General features: G+C 40.6%; 1 protein-coding gene across 1 annotated transcript in view; it reads right to left on the bottom strand.

Annotated features, from left to right (window-relative positions):
• Positions 1-23,672, bottom strand: part of cdk5rap1 (CDK5 regulatory subunit associated protein 1) — a 58,451-nt gene that overhangs the window by 16,592 nt on the left and 18,187 nt on the right. Inside the window, exon 4 of the mRNA XM_051911553.1 lies at positions 12,686-12,783. Within this exon, the coding sequence (XP_051767513.1) occupies positions 12,686-12,783 (98 nt within the window). The remainder of the gene's footprint in view (positions 1-12,685; positions 12,784-23,672) is intronic.

The following is a 23,672-nucleotide window of genomic DNA, read 5'->3' as shown; positions in this document are numbered from 1 at the left end:
GCAAATAAGCAGAGCTGATGCTCATCAGGTGCGGGTCAACACAGGTGCAACTTGTTACATGTAATATACGGATAACGTCTTCCTCTGGCATTCCAAAGAAATTAAGATAAGTGGAAAATATTTTCTCCCTTCTACCACACACTCTCTGTTCTCTGCGGTGTCTCTTCCTAGCAGAAAACAATTGCAGCCATGTTGCAAAATGGGTTAAGACATGTTTTTTTTGGACATTAAATAATGGCGCAAATACCAGTAAATTGACAAGTGCTAACATTAGTAAATCGCGTTGTGTGATTCATTTAAATACTCTCTTACCATAAATTTTGCATCTGAAAGGGAAACTCCTACAAATGCATATGCAATAAGCTCAGCCACAAAAACAACTCAGTCAATTCTCTGCATTTTCAGCACTAATTTTGCACTGTGTGACTTTAAAAAACTACTGTCGGGATTTACTAATGCCAAAAGAGGGTTTGCGCTGGCACAAGCTGTTAGTAAATCTAGCCCCTAGTCTTTATTGAGCATATTCGTCTCTTTATGTGGTTTAGCTGTAATTCCCCTACAATACAAAGAGAATTTGTTTTTGTAGTGCAGAAAACAGTGTATTCTCAACATGTTAACAACACCAATGTGTTTAAGGGAGGGTCAAAGTAGACGTTGTTTGCGGGCAGCCAATGAAGACCATGAGCTGCCATTATGCAAATTTGTTACATACCTATGTAGTAGTGTTGTCACGGTACCAAAATTCCAGTAGTCGGTACCAATACCAGTAAAATTTTACGGTTCTCGGTACCAATTTCGGTACCACAGCAAAATCTGTTGGAACTATTTTACTATTTTATTAAACTAGCCTATTTTAAAAACATATCAAATATGATGGTAATCATACATATAAATATTTGGAGCGTTTGTGTATGTTTGTGTGAGTATATATAGCTCAATGAAATAAATTTTAAAATATAAAAAAATAAATAAACAAATGCTCAAACATCCATTTTGTAACAGACGTGCATGTTTATTTTAGCTATTCCGTCAGTGAAATGACACACTACAGCCTGTAAACTATGAAATAAATATCAATAAATAATGGTAACCTAAATAATAAGAAGGTTAAATATTATTTTAAAAAACATTCGTTTTTTTATTTCCACACAAAGATGCGTCATATAGCCTACTGCTTTGCACTTTGAGAGGGATGTGGGACACGAGCAGGAAAGAGACCATACCTCTTTAATAATATCTTCATGTTATCTCCTGATGCAAGACATTCAGGCTGTTTGATTCTGCGCTGCCAGAGAAAGCGAAACTAAAAATCACGGAGTGTGTGAAACACGCTATACAAATATACTCGGTACTCCCGGTACTACAGAAACGCTGGTATCATCACATTTTCAAAATTTCAGTACCGACTTGGTACTGAAGTACCGGTACTTTTGACAACACTACTATGTAGATGTTACTGAAGTGAGACTGGAATTACTGACAACTCATTTCAAGAGTTCAGAATCAATATTTAATACAATATTATACAATTAAACAATATATTAACTATGAATTAACTATAAACTAATAGTTTGTTAATGATTTGTAAGTACTTTATTGCTGTATACTTATAAAGAGTTACCAAGATTACATAATGATTAACAGATTGTTATTGGTAACACTTTATTTTAGGGTTTTTATTTTTGTACTAGTTGCTTATTGTTACGAGTGTGGTTGCAGCATAGAGGATTCAGAATCGGACTTCTGTAGAGAAGGGTTTATTGAACAAGTGAACGGAACAACCAAACCAATAAGCAAACACAAGAACAGACAAGGAGTGCAGGGAAGTGAGTCCAATATAAAGGGAGTGCTAATGACGAAGTCCAGGTGCAAGTAATCCGTGATGATGGGGAGATGACGAGGAAATGAGTGCAGGTGTGGAACAGGGAGGATCATGGGAGATGGAGTCCAGGGGAGACGTGAACTGTAACACTTATTAGCATGCATATCACTAGAATATTGGCTGTTGATTAATACTTAAGCACATATTAATGCCTTATTCTGCATGACCTTATTCTACATTCTTAATCCTACCAATACCTATATTCAGTCTTATATTGTTTGATTTTCTGTTGAACATCCAGATCACTCATAGCTACCAAACACCTTTTTGCATTTGCATATTTGTTAATGTAAAAAAGTGCATGATCATATGAATTGAAATTTTAATGACTTGTGACTTTAATGATTTGTAAGCATTTTTGTTTATAATTATGTTTATTTAGGGTAACACTTTAGAATAGGGAACACATATAAACTATTAACTACAAATTTTCCTCAAACTCTTAATTTACTGCTTATTAATAGTTAGTAGAGTAGTTGTTAAGTTTAGGTATCACTGATCCAATTAAGTAAAATATTTTTTTTTTCTGGCAGCAAAGGATAGAATATTGTACAATTTCTTATTAGCACATGAAACAATGCATCCACTAGGTATACCCCACACGAGTGAGACTGGGTCAAAATCCAACTGAGTATTAAAGATCTTTTCCATTTCCCCTAGCACCAAAAACCAATACCTTTGCAGTCTGTTACATGACCACAGACAATGTGTTAAAGTACCTACTTCAGTTTTACACTTTAAACACATAGGCGATAGAGAGGGTTTATAAAAAAATAAATAAATAAATAAAAAAAAAAGCCTGTGGTTAGGCAAAATATGGAGTCTATGTATGATTTTAAATTGTATTTCTCTTGTACGTGTACAAACAGATATTTTCTTAGCATAAGACCAAATGTCATCCCATGTTTCATCATCAATATCAGTAGCTGACTCTTCTTCCCATTTAGTTTTAATTCTCCATGTATCAGCAAAAGAGACTGAGCACATAGAACCATAAAACCTACTCAGAGACATTTTTCCAGATGATAAAAATAATAGTCTCTCAATAGAAGACATTTCACAATTCCTAACAAGTGTTGTGCTATTAGTAATATGTCGTCTCAATTGGAGGAAACGAAAAAAAAAAATCCTATTTGAACAACTGATACTTCTGAGTTAACTCCTCAAATGACATTAACTTATTGTCTGAAAACATATCCCCAAGCCTAATAAGTCCCAAACTATACCAGCAGATAAAACCATCATCCAAAGATCTGGATTGTTTAATATTGGGGTAAAGAAAGAAGTCAATTTAGAACTACTTTCAAGCCTACAGACTGATCTCCACGCTTTTAGAGTATTAACTATAATTGGATTATCATATATCTCTTTTATTTTTTGAAAGCTCTTAATAAAAAGATTTGTAAGCATTTTAATTTACATTAAATAATGATCTGTTAATCAATCAACATGTAATGTATATTAACTAATGATTGGTTAAGCATTATATAATGTTTGTTAATGATTTATTAATAAAAGTTATTATAAAGTGTTACCAGTTTGTCAGAGCAACCACCCAGTGCATTATAATAATCTAGCTTTGAAGTCATGAATACATGAACTAACTTTCAGCAAAAGTGCTTAATTGTGTTATCTTATGAACATATCAGTGTTTGTAAAGCCAGTCTTAAATGATATTTTTCACAATTTAGAGTAAAATGGAGGTCTTTTCTATGAGCTCTTTTTCAGCGTCTATTCTTTTAACTGTGCTACACTGCATGCTACTTTTTGTTGTCTGAATTTTAAGATATATATTTTATTTACATGGTACAAACCTTTGGTTCAAAGACTCGTAAAACAGATCATCTTGGGTGTTTAAATACACAAACTTTTCCCATTTTAAAACACACACCTCCTAGACAAGCTCCTATAGCTTTATAGTCCTTCACATCCTCTGTGGTCTCAAAATTCCTGCCAGTTTATAATACCTAGAATTAGTGTTGCCAAAAGTACCGACTTCGGTACCAAGTCGGTACTGAAATTTTAAAAATGTGACGATACCAGCATTTCACCCTAGCATTTTGAGTGCTGTTGAGCAGATTCTTAAACACCTCTGATTGGCCATTGTGTTCACATGCTCAACCCGATTTGTACATGTAGTAGGAGGTGAGTAAATAGAAAAGAAAAGCAAACACAATTACTCAAGCAACAAAACGGTAGAAATGCCTTTGAGGATTACAAGACATTTTGCAGTGCCAAGTTGTGGAAAAACACAAACTTTGCATTGCCTTCCTTTTGATCCTAACATTAGGAATGCTTGGATGAACTTTATTCTTAAAGTTCCAGATGACATCAGTAAGACACTGTTCGTTTGTTCGCTTCATTTTACTACGGATTCGTTTTTAAGACACAGTTCAACGCAGATTTTTTACTGTATTATGGTAACTCCAAGTACTTAAACTTTATTTCCCACAAGACTTATAAAGCGTATGCAATATGCATAAATGTTTGGCACAGTTGGCAAATGTTTCAACTATGTAACAAGATAAACACCTTACTGAAGCATCTTTGTTTAAACACTCATATAATGTAATAACTACCTCACAAATACATTAGGAATAAATATAATTAAAGGTAACTCTAAGACCAAGAGTAAACCTATAAGTAAACCTATAAGTTATTAAATTTAAATACATATACAGTTCTGGTTTGTTTTAAATCAGCAATTAACCATCATTGTAAAATTCTTTATGTCATGCACTGCTTTTATTTCAATTGGCAACTTGTTCCAGTTCTGGGAGCCCTTTACAGAAAAAGCTCTTTGTCACTGTGTGGCTCTGCCTGATTATACATCATCTCAAGGTTTTTGACTGCAGTGTCATTTGTTTGAGTAAAGACTGTAATACGATAAGAAACTGTCAAAGAACTCAATTCTGTGTTTGCGTGCTGCCTGAGACGCGGCTGTCTGTGTGCACGCTATGGTGTGTCCGCGCAGAAAATAGTGCACAAGTACAGAATTGAGTTCTCTTTCATGTTTAAATTGGCAAGACTTAAAACGTGCAAATGATAAACTTTTGTTAAGACGCAGCACTGGCCTGATCGGGCCATTGACAATTCCAACAACTGCCCTAAATTGGACTAAGCCAAAATTGTCTAAGGACTTTTAACATACTGTATAGATCCCTCTTGTGATCAGTGTAGACTTACCCCAGCCTACCATGTACACATGTTTTGATCCTGTATAAAGCTTAGGAGTTTCTGGGCCACTATTTTCTGGTTTCTTAGGCAGATCGATCTCCCCTTGTCCACTGATAGCAACTTTTAGAATTACTCCTGAATCATATAACCTTACAAAACTACAATCTGTTTGTAATAGCTTTAATTATGCTCTCAGCAAAACGACTGATATTGCTGAGGTGGAAGGATCCGAACCCTCTAACCTCTATATAATGGATCTGTGAAGTCCCCTTTTCTAGTTAGAAAAAAAATAAACATTCTTTAAGAGGCTTTTCCAATCAGTTCAATAAAGCTTGAGAGCCTTTTAAGAAACACATTAGTGTAACGTCACGCCAGCAGAGGGAGCCCTCTCCCGAGTACTGACTGTGTGCCACTCCCTCTGCTTCATGAGTCACTTCCTGTTTGTGGGACATTTAAACATGGCTAGGCTATCAGGCCGTTGCGAAGTATTGCCAGTTTACCTGCCTTACCGAGCGTTTATATCATCATTGTCTTGCTATCTTGTGTATGACCATTGTCTGTTTAGTTCCGTTTCTGCCTTTTGGATTTCCCCTTTGTTCTGTTGTTTGGATTGGACTGCCTTATTGTGTTTCTACCTCTGCCTGCCTCACGTTTATGCTACCTGCCTGTCGATTTGGATTTGTTTGCTGTGGATTACATTAAACGACTGCATATGGATTCTAACGCCACCTCAGCGTCATTACATAATACTTCGCCTTCAATGAATCCAGCAGAAGTTTTTAATCTGCAGGCCGCTTTCGCTTATCAGAGCGACATCCTCAAAGAATACCAAGAACAACTGGGCAAAGCGCAAGCGGCTAACGACTATCTCACGCAGTATTTACGATCACTACCACCCACTATGCCAAAGAAGGTAAGCTTTGCTTTACCCGATAAGTTTAATGGTTCAGCAGAGCAATGTAAAGGATTTCTCCGTCAAGTAGAAATCTTTTTCAAGCATCAAGGGGATGATTTTGATTCTGATGAGAAAAAAAACGTGCATTTCTCATGTCACTACTAACTGGCAAAGCGATCGAGTGGGCCGCGGCAGTCTGGGAAACTGATCAATTGCTCCAAACATCCTATACATATTTCGTTCAACAATTCAGAGACGTGTTTGAATATCCAGCGGGAGGCAAGGATGTTTCAACCCAGCTCATGCAGTTAACTCAAGGCCGCCGATCAGCTGCTGATTACGCCATTGAATTCAGAACGCTCACCGCACAGAGTGGTTGGAATGACGTTGCACTCAAGGCCGTATTTCAACGCAGTTTGAATGTTGAGCTACAGGCAGAGCTCGCATGCAAGGGTGAAAACCACTCTTTCTCTGAATATGTGACACTAGCAATCAAGATTGATCATCTCATGCACAATAACCCTGCTAAATCCAAGTTACCATCAATGAGAACCATGTCAATCCAGCAAATGCCTCAGAATTCCAACCCAGTCCAATCTACTGCTCAATCCAACCCAGAGCCCATGCAGCTAGGAGTTACAAGGCTTTCTATGGAAAAAAGATCAAGACGGTTGTTACAAAATCTGTGTTTTTACTGCGGAGAGGCAGGCCACCTCAACGCCGCGTGACCACTGAAGGCCCGGAGGAACATTAATGCTAGCAGCCGGGTGAGTGTTGACAATCTTTTGCTCCTTACTGCCAAGTCCCTCACTACCAGTGTCAAGATTTCTACTGAAAACGATTCTTTTGAATTCACAGCGTTGATTGACTCCGGATCTGCATTGAACTTAATCCATCAAGACCTCATAAAAAAATTCAACATCCCCACACAGCCCTGCAATCCACCACTCAAGGTCAACGCTGTCAACAACAAACCCATTGGGGATGGCATCATTCAACAAACTCTGCCCATGCAACTTCAGGTGGGACTATTCCATCGGGAGACCATCTCATTCTATGTGATTGATTCCCCACGCCATGAAATCATCCTAGGATACCCTTGGCTATCTGTTCACGACCCAGTCATCTCGTGGCACCATGGTAAGATAACACAATGGTCACAGTTCTGCTATACACACTGTTTGAGCACCATAATTACCAAGCCTTGTCTAACCACGAGTATTAAAAGTCCTGAATCTAAACCAGTCACCATACCATCGTGTTACCAAGAACTACAAGAAGTCTTCAGCAAGACCAAAGCTACCCTGCTTCCACCTCATCATTCCTGGGATTGTGCCATAGACCTCCTGCCCAATGCAATGCCTCACAAAAGTAAGATTTATCCCCTTTCACGTCCTGAAACTCAAGCAATGGAAGACTACATAGAAGAAGCCCTCAGTTCCGGTTTCATTCGTCCATCCACTTCCCCAGCAGCTGCAGGCTTCTTCTTCGTGGAAAAGAAAGATGGAGGACTTTGGCCTTGCATCGACTACAGAGGTTTGAATAATGTCACAGTTAAATTCCGTTATCCACTACCACTAGTACCTGCAGCACTTGAACAGCTCAGAGAGGCAAAAATTTACAACAAATTAGATCTCAGGAGCGCATACAACCTCATCAGAGAAGGTGACGAGTGGAAGACAGCATTTCTGACCACTAGGGGGCACTATGAATACCAGGTTATGACGTATGGGCTAGCCAATGCACCAGCGGTCTTTCAGTCATTCATCAACGAGATCTTTAGGGACATCTTGAACAAGTATGTAGTGGCATACATTGATGACATACTGATATATTCCAAGTCAGAAGTGGAACAGTGCTATCAAGATTGTTGAAGAATCAACTTTATTCCATGTCCAGCAAACCTCATTCCTGGGATACAACGTCAGCCATCATGGTGTAGAAATGGACAATTCCAAGATCACAGCAGTTACGGAATGGCCTCAACCAACTACAGTCAAGGAACTTCAGCGCTGCTTAGGATTTGCTAATTTCTACCGATGGCTTCATCCGTAACTACAGTATTACAGCGTCACCACTGACCTCTCTACTGAAAGGTAAACCTACAAAATTAAAGTGGACTGAGAGTGCCACCCAAGCCTTCACAGAACTTAAGAACAGCTTCACGACAGCACCCATCCTCAAACATCCAGATCCCAACCTGCCGTTTGTCGTGGAAGTCGACGCCTCAGACAGTGGAATCGGTGCTGTACTCTCTCAACGTCACGGACAGCCAAGCAAGCTTTATCCATGTGCATATTTCTCTAGAAAACTCAACGATGCTGAACGCAACTATGATGTTGGCAATAAAGAACTTCTTGCCATGAAAGCCGCAATCGAAGAATGGAGACACTGGCTGGAGGGTTCCACCCACCCGTTCCAGGTAATCACAGATCTTAAGAATCTTGAATACATCGAGAGTGTGAAGAGACTAAACCCTCGCCAAGCACGCTGGTCACTTTTCTTTACGAGGTTCCAGTTTACTGTAACTTACCGTCCAGGTAGCAAGAACAGCAAGGCCGATGCACTATCCAGACGACATGATCATCCACAGGCAGAATCCACACCTGAGTCTATTCTACCCCCATCAGTTATCACTGCACCCGTTACATGGGATCTGATGGACAAGATCCAAAGAGAGCAACAGAATGAACCAACGCCACAAGGTTGTCCTCCTAACAAGCACTACATTCCTACAAATCTCCGAATAAGGGTCATACAATGGGTCCATACATCACTGCTCAGGTCATCCAGGTATTTCAAGAACACTCCATCTCACACAAAACTCATTCTGGTGGCCATCCAAGGTTAAAGATGTGGCTAACTACGTCAAGTCCTGTTCAGTCTGTGCCCAGTCCAAAACACCAAAAGAATTACCATCCGGTTTGTTACAGCCCTTGCCCATTCCCCAGCGACCCTGGTCACATCTTTCAATAGACTTTGTCACCGATCTACCGCCATCAAACGAATTCACAGCAATTCTTGTGATCATTGACCGCTTCTCAAAAGCTTGCCATCTAATACCTTTGAAAGGCCTCCCCACTGCCATGAAAACCGCTCAAGCACTTTTCCAACATGTTTTTAGAGTTTATGGCATACCTGAAGATGTTGTTTCTGACAGGGGAACGCAATTCACCTCACAAGTATGGAGAGCTTTCTGTAAACAGCTGGACATCAATGTCAGCTTGACCTCAGGATACCATCCTCAGTCCAACGGTCAAGTGGTGAGATTGAATCAAGAAATTGGCAGGTATCTACGGTCATCCACTGGTCTCACTCCATTTCAATGTGTGCTGGGATACCAACCCCCCATGTTCCCGTGGTCAGGAGAACCTTCTACAGTACCCGCAGTTGATGACTGGATTCGTCGTAGTGAGAGGGTGTGGAATAGTGCGCATGTACGTCTGCAAAGGGCTATCAGGAACCAGGAGATCCAGGCCAATAGGCGACGTCGCCCACATCCTCCCTACCAACCTGGACAAAGGGTCTGGCTCTCCACACGGGACCTCAAGTTGCAGCTACCAAGTAGAAAACTCAGCCCAAGTTATGTAGGCCCATTTAAAATCTTAAAACAGATTAATGAGGTCACATACCAGTTGGAACTGCCAGCTAACTATCGTGTCTCTCCCTCCTTCCATGTTTCCCTCCTCAAACCGGTCCACCCGGGTGCTGACCCCAACGTCGAGAACCGGGAGCCACCTCCACCGCTGGACATTGATGGATCTCCTGCATATGCGGTAAAGGAGTTGTTGGACTCCAGACGGAGAGGGGGTCAGCTCCAGTATTTGGTGGACTGGGAGGGATACGGACCTGAGGAGAGATCTTGGGTAGCCCGCTCATGACATCTTGTATCCATCACTTATCGAGGACTTTCATCGAGCCAGGCCCGATCGTCCAGCACCAAGACCACGGAGACGCCCTCGTTGAGCGCCAGGAGTCGCTCCTAGGGGGAGGGATTCTGTAACGTCACGCCAGCAGAGGGAGCCCTCTCCCGAGTACTGACTGTGTGCTGCTCCCTCTGCTTCATGAGTCACTTCCTGTTTGTGGGACATTTAAACATGGCTAGGCTATCAGGCCGTTGCGAAGTATTGCCAGTTTACCTGCCTTACTGAGCGTTTATATCATCATTGTCTTGCTATCTTGTGTATGACCATTGCCTGTTTAGTTCTGTTTCTGCCTTTTGGATTTCCCCTTTGTTCTGTTGTTTGGATTGGACTGCCTTATTGTGTTTCTACCTCTGCCTGCCTCACGTTTATGCTACCTGCTGTCGATTTGCATTTGTTTGTTGTGGATTACATTAAACGACTGCATATGGATTCTAACGCCGCCTCAGCGTCATTACAGTTAGTCAACATGTTTTAATGTCTGAATCTCATCTCCAGCATTCACTTAAGTTAAACTTTTTTTTAGTATGCAGACTGTGCACTTTCATTACTCTGTTAGGCCACTATTTTTTTTTTTTTTTTTCTCAGTTAATGTTGTCTCTTGTTCTGCTTTGGTTACATTTCCTCTTTGTAATGTTCTGACACTAATAAATAATTTGATCTATTGTTTGTAATTTACTTTTCTTCAATAACTGTTTGAGGACTTGCATTAGTTAGCCTAGTATTCTTGCTGTGGTATAGTGAATTGTGAATTTTTAACGGAATCCAAAATTTTTATATTATAGCAACCTTATTTCCATCAAAATATACTTGTTATATATCGCTACTGTGAAATAAATTACTCATATAAAGTTCTAATAATCTTTCTCACTCATAATAGTGTTAAATAATCAGTTACAATATTGACCAAAATAAACGTGATTATGACTTTTGTCATAGTCGAGCAGCCCTGCTATTGTCTGAATTGTGATATGTATAAGTTTAGCTGACAATAGTCAATTACAGGCCAATCTCGAATCTACCTTTTCTGTCAAAAATACTAGAAAAGGCAGCATCATCGCAACTATGCTCCTTCTTAGAAAGAAATGGTATCTGTGAGGATTTAGACCGTACCATAGTACTGAGACTGCTCTCATTAGAGTTACAAATGATTTGCTCTTATCATCAGATCGTGGTTGTATCTCTCTATTAGTGTTATTGGATCTTAGTGCTGCATTCGACATTATTGATCACAAGATTCTCTTAAATAGACTCGAAAACTATGTTGGCATTAGTGGAATTGCATTGGCATGGTTCAAATCATACTTATCTGACCTTTATCAGTTCGTAGTAGTAAACGAAGAAATGTCATATCGATCACAAGTTCAATATGGAGTACCGCAAGGCTCAGTACTAGTACCGTTGCTTTTCACTCTGTACATGCTACCCTTGGGAGATATCATTAGGAAGCATGGCATTAGTTTTCACTGTTACGCTGATGATACTCAGCTCTATATTTCTTCGTGCCCTGACAAAACTTACCAATACACAAAATTAATGGAATACATAGCTGATATAAAAAATTGAATGACCAGTAATTTCCTACTACTAAATTCAGAAAAAACAGAGATTCTAATTACTGGACCAAAAACCTCTGCACATAATAACCTAGAATACTGTCTAACACTTGATGGCTGCTCTGTTAAGTCTTCGTCGTCAGTTAGGAACCTGGGTGTGCTCTTTGATACCAATCTCTCATTTGAAAGTCACGTTTCTAGCATCTGTAAAACCGCATTCTTCCATCTTAAAAATATATCTAAACTACGACATATGCGTTCATGACCTCAAGGCTAGATTACTGTAATGCTCTACTAGGTGGTTGCCCTGCTCGCTTGATAAACAAACTACAGCTGGTCCAAAATGCAGCAGCTTACTAGAACCAGGAAGTATGACCATATTAGCCCGGTTCTGTCAACACTGCATTGGCTCTCTATTAAACATGGTATAGATCTTAAAATCTTGCTAATCACTTACAAAGCACTAAATGGTTTAGCTCCCCAGTATCTCAGTGAGTTCTTAACACATTATAGTCCTTCGTGTCTATTGCAATCTCAGAATTCAGGCCACTTAATAATACCTAGAATATCAAAATCAACCACAGGTGATAGATCCTTCTCCTGTTTGTCACCTAAACTCTGGAACAATCTTCCTAGCATTGTTTGGGAAGCAGACACACTCTGCCAGTTTAAATCTAGACTAAAAATGCATCTCTTTACCCTGGCATGATGAATACGATCTTCAATTAGATGGAACTGGACCAAATATTTTGACTGTTGCAACCCCAATCGGACTTATGACCTGTAACGCTGCCTGAATCATAATCACGCACTGTTCGCTGTTGGCCAGAGGAGAACTGGCCCCCCGACTGAGCCTGGTTTCTCCCAAGGTTTTTTTTTTCTCCATTTTTATCACCTGTTTGTCATCTAATGTCACCTGATGGAGTTTGGGTTCCTTGCCGCTGTCCCCTTTGGCTTGCTTAGTTGGGGACACTTGATATTCAACAATGTTTTTGACGATGACATCACTGTTTTCTCCAGTGCTGATATATAGATAAATAAACTAATTATTGATTTTTACAACCGAATGAATATCAATACTGATTTTACTTAAGCTGGACAATGACGCCATTTTCTTTAAGAGCTGCTGTGCAGCCAAAATTATTTACCAGTTATCACTGTAAAGCTGCTTTGACAATCTACATTGTAAAAAGCGCTATATAAATAAAGGTGACTTGACTTAACAATACACAGCCCTATAAACAATTCTTACCCACGTCTCATAGCATGAAGAACCTGACTGCTGCCACTCTGTGCTGGCAGATGGATCTGTTTGCAGATGTTCCTTCTCTCCTGAATCAAGTGTAACACCTGATTTAACAAGAAAAAGTATACAGTTAGATTAAATACAGTAATTACAGGCAAAGGGCAATACTTAAGAACAGTCTGCGCCAGCACAAACCCTCTTTTGGTGCTAAAAACTACTGTAAGGATTTACTAAAGAAATGCAGTGAGATGAAAAGATGTGGACAGTTATTTTTGCGGCTGACTTTATTGCATAGGCATTTGTAGGAGTTTCCTTTTCAGATGCAAAATTTATGGGAGCAGAGTATAGGGTTAGTTCACCACAAAATGAAAATTCTGTCATTAATTACTCACCCTCACGTCATTCCACACCCGCAAGACCTTAGTTCATCTTCGAAACACAAATTAAGATATTTTTGATGAAATCCGAGAGGTATATGACTCGTCTACAGACAGCAGTTTAACCACCATTTTCAAAGTCCAGAAAGGTACTAAAGACATTGTTAAAACAGTTGACGTGACTGCAGTGGTTCAACCTTAATTTTATGAAGTGACGAGAACACTTTTTGTGTGCAAAAACAAAACAAAAATAACAACTTTATTTTTGTTTTGTTTTTGCGCACAAAAAGTATTCTCGTCGCTTCATAAAATTAAGGGCGCCACCAATGCGGCGCCAGGCACGATGCAAGTGTTTTTTGCTAGTTTCAGCCCGACGCAGTTATCATTTTCATGTCCTGTGCCACACTGTTTAAATAGCAAATGCATTTGCGCACCCATGGGCATGCTGGTCTGAAAACAAGGTGTGTTCAGGGGCTATTGTTGGCGCGTTGCTATTTTGAGGCAACTGAAATATAAACCATTGACCAACTAAAACCTGTTCTTAAGTCAATGGAGCAACATTTTTTTTGTTACTTAAAGAGCGCGTTAGTAATACGCATACACTGCTTATTACACACACCGGGATGCGAAGCAGCACACAAACATGCCAAATATTAAAAATAAAAAGATTACAATGTAAAAGATTATTATTGTGCATAAAGATAAAAATGCTTTGGTGGAATCCGGCTTGTCCCATAGATGGTCTTGCTTGCACGTTTTAACCTCGCACAAGAGCAGATCCGTTTCCTGGCTAGAGAAGTGTTCAGTTTTTCCGCTTGCAAATTCCGCCATGTAAATAGCGAATTCACCATGGCGTGAGCGCAACTAGCTTTTAAAGGGAATGGGAGATGAGACTCTGATTAGTTGATTGCACAGTACGCCCAAAACACACCCATTACTTATTAAGAGAATAGGAACAACCCTTTTAGACCATGTTCGCCGACCATTTTTCCCGTTGTTAAACTAGCAAAAGTGGATTCGGACTTGCGCCGTGCGCTTTAGACCACACGCTTAGATCGTTAAAATAATGCCCCTAGTCTCTTAAGTTCACATTAACAATCATCACACCATCTAGTGGATGTAAATTGTAGATTTTCTGCAAGTGGTGAATAACTTCCGTGGTTGCTTGTACACATCTGGCAATTTTTTTTTTTACCATTTGTTTACTTGCTCTGGTGTAGCTAGCTGGTATGTTCCATATGGAACATATTTCTGTATAACTTTTGTCACAATGCAAGTTTGTCTCTGGCCATCATCCTCCTCCTCAAAGTCAATTTCAACTTCAGACCTTCTGTTTTTTGTTTTGTTTTTTAAATTACAGGAGCAAGTCAAACCTTTGAGTTCCTTGAGGTAAGATTTTGATTCCAGTCGTTTGGAGAGTAAAGTCAGCAACTTGCCATTTGCATTTAACAGTCTTTCTTTGTCCTTTTCATTCTGCAATTGTACAGCCAGTGCTCGAACCTTTGCTTTCACTGCTTTGTTCTCATGCTGTAATTTGCCAGTCTCACACTTCTGCTGATGCTGTAGAATTTGTTTAACTAAAATCACAGATAAGCCACCTCTATTGCTATACAAGACCCATAGTCCATTCTCTTAGTGCTTGATGCCATATTTCTTGAAGATGTCATCATGGCAATCCTTCAGTCCCAGCCTTTTGTCCAAATATTCTGATTTTTCATCATGTGATCAATCATATTTTAAGGTTCTGTTCCATGTTTTTCTGTTGTTGGCCTTAATGGCCATTACCATTGTTTCGTACAGACTTAGCCATGGCAAGTAAAGGAAAAGTGCCCTCAGAGGTGTGGAAACAGAACAAAAGGTGCTAGAACTGTTAAAGGTGCTTATTCAGATTTAAATACACAACAAACTTTTAGACTGACTATTACAATTACACAGACAAATCAAATGTATACTTCCAAAATCAAAATTAGGTCTTATAGACCCTACTTGATTTTTTAGCAACTCAGTGTTAAATAACAGATCAATGTTATTCTATTTATTTTGATAAAACTGTTCAATACCTTCTGAGTCTAACTCAAAAGGCTGAATTACTTTCTTAAATCTTTCCCTTAGACAGTTTACTTTACATCTTTTCGTATCTTTCATTGGAAGGCAAACAAACTTATAGTTTCATGGCTTTAAGCCATCTTATATATACACACATACATACATACATACATACAGTATCTCGGACTTCCGGTGTGAGTGGTTATGGAGTAAGTCGCGTCTTCGGAAGCTCCTGCAGTGCTTAACTATATTTCAATCTCGTCGTCTTTTTATTTCCATCACCCAGTATATACCTGTTGTCTAATCAATTTCTACTCATTATATTTGCCTTTCGCACTGCAATTATGAAGAACAAATCCAGTAAAGCTGCTAATGCGTCATCGTCTCAACAGCGGCCTGCACTTCTCACCGCGCCCGCGACTCCTAGGTCCTCAGATAGCCCAGATACGCAAGCGGAGACATCTGCAGACAATGCGGCTCTTAAATCTGAATTTTTATCATCACTACGCAGTGAGATTGCAGAAATATTCCGCTCCGAATTGCAAACCGTGCTGGGTGACGATCTGACGACCATTAAAAGTGAGCTGCAAGCTGTGAAAGTGGAGTTTACAAACACTATGGTTACAGTACAGACCGACATGGCGGCTATGAAAAATACAATCAAGGACATGGAACAATCATTATCGACCTGCTCTGACGATGTCACCGTGATTCATGAGAAAGTGGACTTTCTCTCTGCTGAGGTGAAGCGGTTGGAAGATAAATGCGAGGACCTAGAAGCAAGGTCGCGCCGAAATAACATCAGAATCGTGGGAGTCCCTGAGGATACACCTGCCACCACTTCGATAGTCTCCAAGTTACTCAGGGATGCACTTCGCCTTGACAAAGATATCATTGTGGACAGATCTCATCACACGCTGCAACCTAAACCTAAACCCCATGAGCGGCCACGCGCCATCGTCGCCAAGCTTCATTATCACTCGGACTGTGTTGACATTCTGCGTCAAGCAAGGGAGTCGAGGCATTTCAAAGTTGGGGACATGTCAATATCTTTCTTCCCTGACCTCACTTCTAAGGTAGCTCGAGCAGCATTTGGGGATGTGCGTCGGCAACTACGGGGAATCTCTGGAATCAAGTTTGGATTTCTGCATCCAGCCCGCCTGCGCGTCGCATACAGTGGCTTGGAGAAGCAGTTCATTCGTCCAGATGAAGCAGAAGCATATGTCAAGTCCCTACTGTCGCGGGTTGAAGGATCGGACTCTTGAAATAGATGACGGCCTATAGATTTATATAGTTCGATCTCTTTTAGTTAGGCAAGCCTGTTGGCTTTGTGGTTTATGGCTTTGTGGTTTATGGACTTGCTTCAGTACGTACTGTGCATACTAGTCAATCTTATTTTATGTTTTTCTTCTAGATATTTCTTGTACGTTTATTTATCTACATATGCTTTTTCATTAGTAATGGTTAGTTATAAAATGTCATGAGGCTGATTTATTGTTTACACTCTGTCGCTTCTTTTATTCGTTATTATTAATATAATACACCTTTTTTTTTTTTTTTTTTTAATAATTATCATTTTTCTCATCATTTTCTTTTTTTCTTTCCGGCAATTTTTATTGCTTATTTTTCTAATATCTGGGTAAACTGGGTGGTTTAGAGTTTGTTTCTTTTTTGTATATTGTAAATAGTTTTTTCTTACAGCCTGCAGAGCTCCATTGGGTGTTTGTAGTTCTATAATCGTGAGCTTTGGACATTGGATGTGGCTCCTGTTGGAGTCTGCGCAGTGGTTTGCATCGTTTGGGGATGTGGACTCTAAATGTGCACAGGGGTGGGACTTGTTTGTGGGGTTCCTGAATGTTTTGTGCAAGTGCTGTTGCCTTTTTTTTCTTTTTTCTTTTTTTTTGGAGGGGGTACAGATTTTTTCTTTTTTGTCAGGAAGGTTTAGAGTTATAATAAATGAGTGACACTGCTGGTTGCTCGGGTAACCATACCAAGGGCTCTTCTATCAGATTTCTAAGCTGGAATGTTAAGGGTAACCGTCTGTTAGCACATCAGCTAAGACGCAGGGCAGCCTCACGCCTTATTCCACAGATTAAAGACCATTCAGGCAAAATAATTTCTGATCACGGTGGCATTAATGCCACCTTTAAGTCTTTCTATTCTGTACTATATTCATCCGAGTTCCCATCTGATGCCAGTGCAATGCAAAACAATAAAGCACCCGGCCTGGATGGCTTCCCTATAGAGTTTTTTTAAGAAATTTCAAGATAAACTGGTCCCGTTACTCTTATCTGTTTATGAAGAGTCTTTGGAGCGTGGCTCTTTGCCGGAAACAATGACTCAAGCTTCCATAATATTGCTGTTAAAGAAGGATAAAGATCCCACTTCTTGCAGTTCTTATAGGCCAGACAGAATGTTGATGCTAAGATATTGGCAACAGCCTTGGCTATTCGTCTTGAAAAGCTACTTCCATATTTAATATCTGAAGAGCAAACCGGCTTTATTAAAGGGAGACGGTTGTTTTTTTAATGTTCGTACTCTCTTAAACATAATTTATTCTAAACACTCTTCCGTTGTCCCTTTCGATCGCGTTGAGTGGCCGTATCTTTTTGCTGTACTTAAAAAATTTGGGTTGGGGAATACTTTTATTTCATGGATTCGTCTTCTATATGCTCACCCCCTGGCTAGTGTACACACTAATGACACACATTCAGAATACTTTAAATTAGGGCGTGGAACACGGCAGGGCTGCCCGCTCTCCCCCCTGCTATTTGCCCTGGCTATTGAGCCACTGTCAATTGCTTTACGGTCTACCTCGTCATTTAAAGGAATTTTTCGCTCAGATATCGAAATTAAATTATCTCTTTATGCTGACGATTTGTTGTTATACGTTTGTAACCCAATCATAGCCGCTCCTTCAGTCTTATCTATGTTGAACAAATTTGGCTCCTTTTCCGGTTATAAAATAAATTTTCAAAAGAGTGAGTGTTACCCTGTAATGCTTTGGCCCTGCGACTTAAAAATTCGGAAAAATTCCATTTAGGCTGAGTAGGTCTGGTTTTAAATATCTTGGGATTAATGTCACTAGGTCTCTATCTTCTCTCTTTTCTGCCAATTATACCCCTTTGTTGGCTCAAACTAAGTCTGACTTTCAAAGGTGGCGCAATCTTCCCTTATCTTTAATTGGAAGAATTAACATAGTGAAGATGAATGTCCTTCCAAAATTTCTCTTTTTATTTCAGTGTATTCCGTTGTTTTTGCCTAACAGCTTTTTTAAGTCTATTGACCAAACTGTTACTCCTTTTCTATGGAATGGTAAAGTGTCCAGAATTCGTAAAGCATTACTCCGAAATTGTAAACTAAGTGGCGGGCTTTCTTTACCTAACTTTAAGTTCTATTTCTGGTCAGCTAATATTCATAAGATGACATATTGGTTCAATTCATCTAATGCTCCCTGGTGCAGACTGGAGGCAAAATCATGTTTCTCCACTTCTTTACAGGCCCTACTCACTGCCCCTTTGCCTATTAAGCCTTCCAACTTCACAGATAGTTTAGTCGTCATTTCTACTTTTAGGATATGGTCCCAATTTAGGCGATATTTTAAGTTTATCTCTGCCTCCCCTTCAATGCCATTATTTATGAATCACTCATTTCCCCCATCAATCACAGACTCTGTTTTTCTGATGTGGCGCGATAAAGGATTAAGATATTTCAGAGATTTATACAAGGATGGTACCTTTTGCAGTTTTGCTGTATTGTCTACTGAATTTGAACTGCCATCGTCCCACCTCTTTCGCTATTTTCAGGCTAGGCACGGTTCGGCTTCTTTACTTCCAAACTTTCCTTGTTTACCACCTAAGCTGGCTTGGGAAGACTTTCTTGATATTAATTCTTTCCAAAAGTCACTTATTTCCAGGATTTATTGTCAGCTTATAGATTTAGAGGGTTGTACCATTATAAAAGCTAAAAGTGCCTGGGAACATGAATTAGGTGAAGAGTTTGCAGACGATTGGTGGACGATTGCTCTTAACAGAATTTACACAAGTTCAATATGTGCTCGGCTTGCTCTCATACAGTTTAAAATATTAGGGTTCATTACTCCAAAGCTCGGCTTTCTGCTCGGCTTTCTTTCTTGCGATAGATGTCACATGTCACCCTGTAATCTGAGTCATATGTTTTTTTTCTGTCCAAAGCTTCTTAATTATTGGAACAACTATTTTGAGACTATGTCCAAAATATTCAAAACCAAGGATGATGTCTGCCCTAATACTGCAATCTTTGGGGTTCCTAAAGTTTGGACTTGGTTTGCATCTAAACAGTTAGATGTACTTGCTTTTACATCTCTATTGGCTAGACAATGGATTTTATTTCTTTGGAGGTCCACCAAGCCCCCGGGTTTTTCACAGTGGCTTTTAGATGTTATGTATTTTTTGAAGCTGGAAAAGATAAGATGCTCTCGGTATCCCCGCTATGGGTCCTTTCATGATAAATGGCAACCTTTTATAACATATTTTCACTCTCTTCAAATTTTACCTGTTGACTGAATTCCTTTGCGTCACTGTGTTTTTTTTTTGTTTTTGTTTTTTTCTCCCCCTCTTCCTTGTGTTTTCTTTGTTGTAAATGTTTAAAAATGTGGACTGTCTTTATCATGTCTGTTGATTCAATTATGTTTTTTACCTTCCACTCAATAAAAATTTTGAACATACATACAGTATCTCATAAAAGTGAGTTAAGCCCTCACATTTCAGCAACTATTTTCTTCTCAAGGGACAATACTATAGAAATGATGCTTGTATATATTTTAGAATAGTCAATGTGCTGCTTGTATCAGAGATGGGCACTCGAGTCGCATTTTAATAGACTTCAGACTTGACTCGACTTGACACAAGTCAAGTCACCCTTAACTACTGATTTAATAAATAAAGATTTTTTGTTGTATTTGAATGGTTTTATAATATCTGTGTCACATAAACTTCCCTATCTGTTGTTGTGGTAGCCCGGACTCTTGTAATAGAATTTGATTACGTAAGTCCGTGTATTGCACGTAAACTTCGAAATGTCGTAAGAGTCCCATGAAACATGACGGGAGCCACTGTGCCATGTTTTTTCGTTTGGGTTTATTAACGTGTCAGATCGGCTAAATGCACAGAATGTGGGAAATTAAAGACACCGGAACAAAATCATCAAATTTTATGAGACATCCACAAAGGTTAGTCACATTAACTCACACAGCTAGCTATTATACTGTGGTGTAGCTGCATGCCTCATTTGGATTGCCAGCCTGTTAAAATATGAAAAGAAAAAAAAAAAAATCTAGCTTTTAAACCTAGCACTACGTTTTTTTCAGTCTTCTTGTATTATATGCAGCTTTTCTCTTTCTTAATGTGTCCGTAAGAGAGACATACAAAGAGATGTTAATCCATTTATTACTTAAAGCTGACATTTTAACGTATCGCAGTCAGCATGTGTAGTTTTCTACTGACATTCTTAAACATTCCGAGGTTTGATATTTTCTGATAATGACTGTCGTCAATAACAACGAAACTGTATAACAAACTGCATTATAACAAACCTTGACTCACTGGCGCCATCTTGCGTCCACTTAGCGACTGTATTGAAAATGACTACTCGTGTTGCCAGGATGATTGTTTTTAGGGGTGGGCGATATGGCAAAAATATATCACGATTTTTATCACGATTCTTCATGTTGTTTTTACTATTTTGCAAGTGACTGAGCATTACAGCCAAACTAATTTCCCTATTTTAAAAACAAAGCCTTACAAAATAACAAAATATAAAATAAAATTAAAAATGGCAGACATTTAGGCCAAAGTGGCGAAGATAAAAATCTGTCATTATTTTTTATGTTAATTGTTATTATTTGTTATTAATTTTATCTTTGTTATTAAAAAAGAAGAAAAACATAGGCTACACATTATACAAATGAATTTAATAAAATGATTTATTTTTTCAGCTACAGTAGATGTATTTAACAGTAGCATTCAAGTAAAAAATTAAATGAACAAATATAAAAATATAACACTAGACTTCACTGTATAAATTATACATTGATTCTTAATAAAGCTAATGTATTAAAGTTCTCAGTCAAGAGCAAAAAGTTATTTTGAAGAATGTGACCATACAGTTGCTGGTCCATAGTGACTGTGTTTTTCCTACCATGGTAGTCAATAGAGACCAGCAACTGTCCGGCTGTAATGAAGGGCTGACAGCGTGAGGATCCATTTGCAGTTTCTTTATTGTAACAACAAAGCACAAGGCAAACAAGGGCAAGACAGTAGCGGAAACAGGGACAGGCTTGGGTCGAGACAGGCGGCAGACAAACAGGGTCTTACAACAGGCAGAGTTCAGGGCAGGCGGCAGACAATTGTAATCCAGGAAACAGGCAGGGTTCAAGGCAGGCGGCAGAGGTTCACAGATGATAAACAGTCCAATCGATAGCAAGGTAACAGTCCACAAGAAAACGCTCAGTAGTGATCACCGGGGCAAATCAAGACTTCGCAGTGTATGGATGCGTGTGTGTGTCTTAAATAGTGTGAGTGTGATGCAATGCAGGTGTGTGCAATCAGTCCCAGGAATGAGGGCCTATGGGTAACGTAGTCCAGAAGGAAGTAACTCAGAACTCAGGTGATGGCTCCCTCCGGCGGCCGGGAGGAAGAGCCGCGGGAACCGTATTCGTGACAGAGCCCCCCCCCTGCGAGCGGCTCCAGACGCGAGGAGGCGGGCGCCGAGGTCTACCACGTGGACGAGGGGCCGGTCTCTCCGGATGCATCCGATGGAACTCTTCTAAGAGAGATGGGTCCAGGATATCATCCCTGTTGACCCAAGATCGCTCCTCCGGGCCGTACCCCTCCCAATCCACCAGATATTGTAGCCTTCCACCCCGGCGCCTGGAATCGAGCAATTCTCGAACCTTATAGGCCTCCTCGCCTTCGATGATCAGGGGTGGGGGGTTGCGGGTCTCAGCTCCCACTGGCTCCTCTCTCGGGCCCCCGGAGGGTTTCAGCAAGGATAAATGGAAGGTGGGAGAAATACGATAATTAGCAGGCAAATCAAGTCGAAATGATACAGGAGTGATTTGTTTAAGAATTTGAAAAGGCCCTACAAACCTGGGACTGAGCTTGCGGCATGGAAGTTGGAGGCGAAGATCCTTGGTGAACAGCCAGACCCACTGTCCCACGTAGTAGTGAGGATTGAGACGTCGATGCCGGTTTGCCTGAGTCTCCTGTCGCCTCACAGCGCGCTGGAGGTGGTGGTGAGCCAGATCCCAGGTTTCCTCGCTACGGCGCATCCACTCTGTGACTGAGGGTAAGTCAGATGGTTGCCCTGACCAGGGAAAGAGAGGTGGTTGGAAGCCCAACACGCATTGGAAGGGCGTGATTCCGGTGGCAGGTTACCGTAAGGAATTTTGAGCATACTCCGCCCACATTAAATATCGGCTCCAGTCAGCCTGGTTCTGATGGCAGTAGGTGCGGAGGAACCGTGTCAGCTCTTGATTCAAACGTTCAGTCTGGCCGTTGGATTCGGGGTGGTACCCAGAGGTGAGGCTGATGTTAACATTGAGCTGCTTGAAGAAGGCGGCCCAGACACGAGAGGTGAACTGAGGACCCCTGTCCGACACTATGTCCTCCGGCAGGCCGTAGAAACGAAAGACCGAGTTACACAGGAGTTCAGCGGTCTCTAGAGCTGTGGGTAGTTTGGGTAGTGGCAGTAAGCGGCATGCTTTGGAGAAGCGATCAACGACCGTGAGAATTGTGGTGTGACCCTGGGATTCGGGGAGATCGGTGACAAAGTCGATTGCAATGTGGGACCAAGGACGTTGGGGAATGGGAAGAGGTTGAAGCAGACCGGCAGGAACCTGACGTGAGGTTTTGGTGGTTTGACAGGCGATACAGTTGTTGATGAATTTGGTGACATCCGCGAGCATGGTCTCCCACCAGAACTGGTTTTGAAGGAGTTGCAGCGTAGCTGTGATGCCTGGGTGGCCAGAACTCGGGAAATCATGGACTTGGTGGAGTAGTTTGTCCCTGAGCTGGATGGGGACGAATGTGCGGTTTGGAGGGCATGCTACTGGGGGTGCGGTTTGCTCGTTGAGCTGTGAAATTTCCGTCATAACATCCCACTGTACTGGACCGAGTAACAAGGTTTCAGGCAGAATGTTCTCAGTACCCTCACTACGTCCTGTCTCCTCCGCTTGCCTTGATAGTGCGTCCGCCTTGACATTCTTTGAGCCGGGTCTGTAAGTAACAGTGAAGTGGAAACGCGTGAAGAACATTGCCCATCTTGCCTGTCGTGGATTTAAGCGTTTGGCTGAGCGCAGGTACTCCAAGTTTTTGTGGTCAGTGAGAATAGTGAACGGGTGTCTTGCCCCCTCCAACCAATGGCGCCACTCCTCCAGCGCCGCCTTCATCGCGAGTAATTCTCGGTTGCCCACATCGTAGTTACGTTCTGCCGCTGACAGTTTGCGAGAGTAGAAGGCACAGGGGAACATCTTGGCCGGATTACCTTGCTTTTGAGACAGGATTGCACCAATGCCAGTGCTGGAAGCGTCC

This window comes from Ctenopharyngodon idella, chromosome 11 (genome assembly GCF_019924925.1).
Source record: "Ctenopharyngodon idella isolate HZGC_01 chromosome 11, HZGC01, whole genome shotgun sequence".
Lineage (NCBI taxonomy): Eukaryota > Metazoa > Chordata > Actinopteri > Cypriniformes > Xenocyprididae > Ctenopharyngodon > Ctenopharyngodon idella.
The sequence above is the reverse complement of the archived record's forward strand: the minus strand, read 5'-3'. Positions and strand labels throughout refer to the sequence as shown.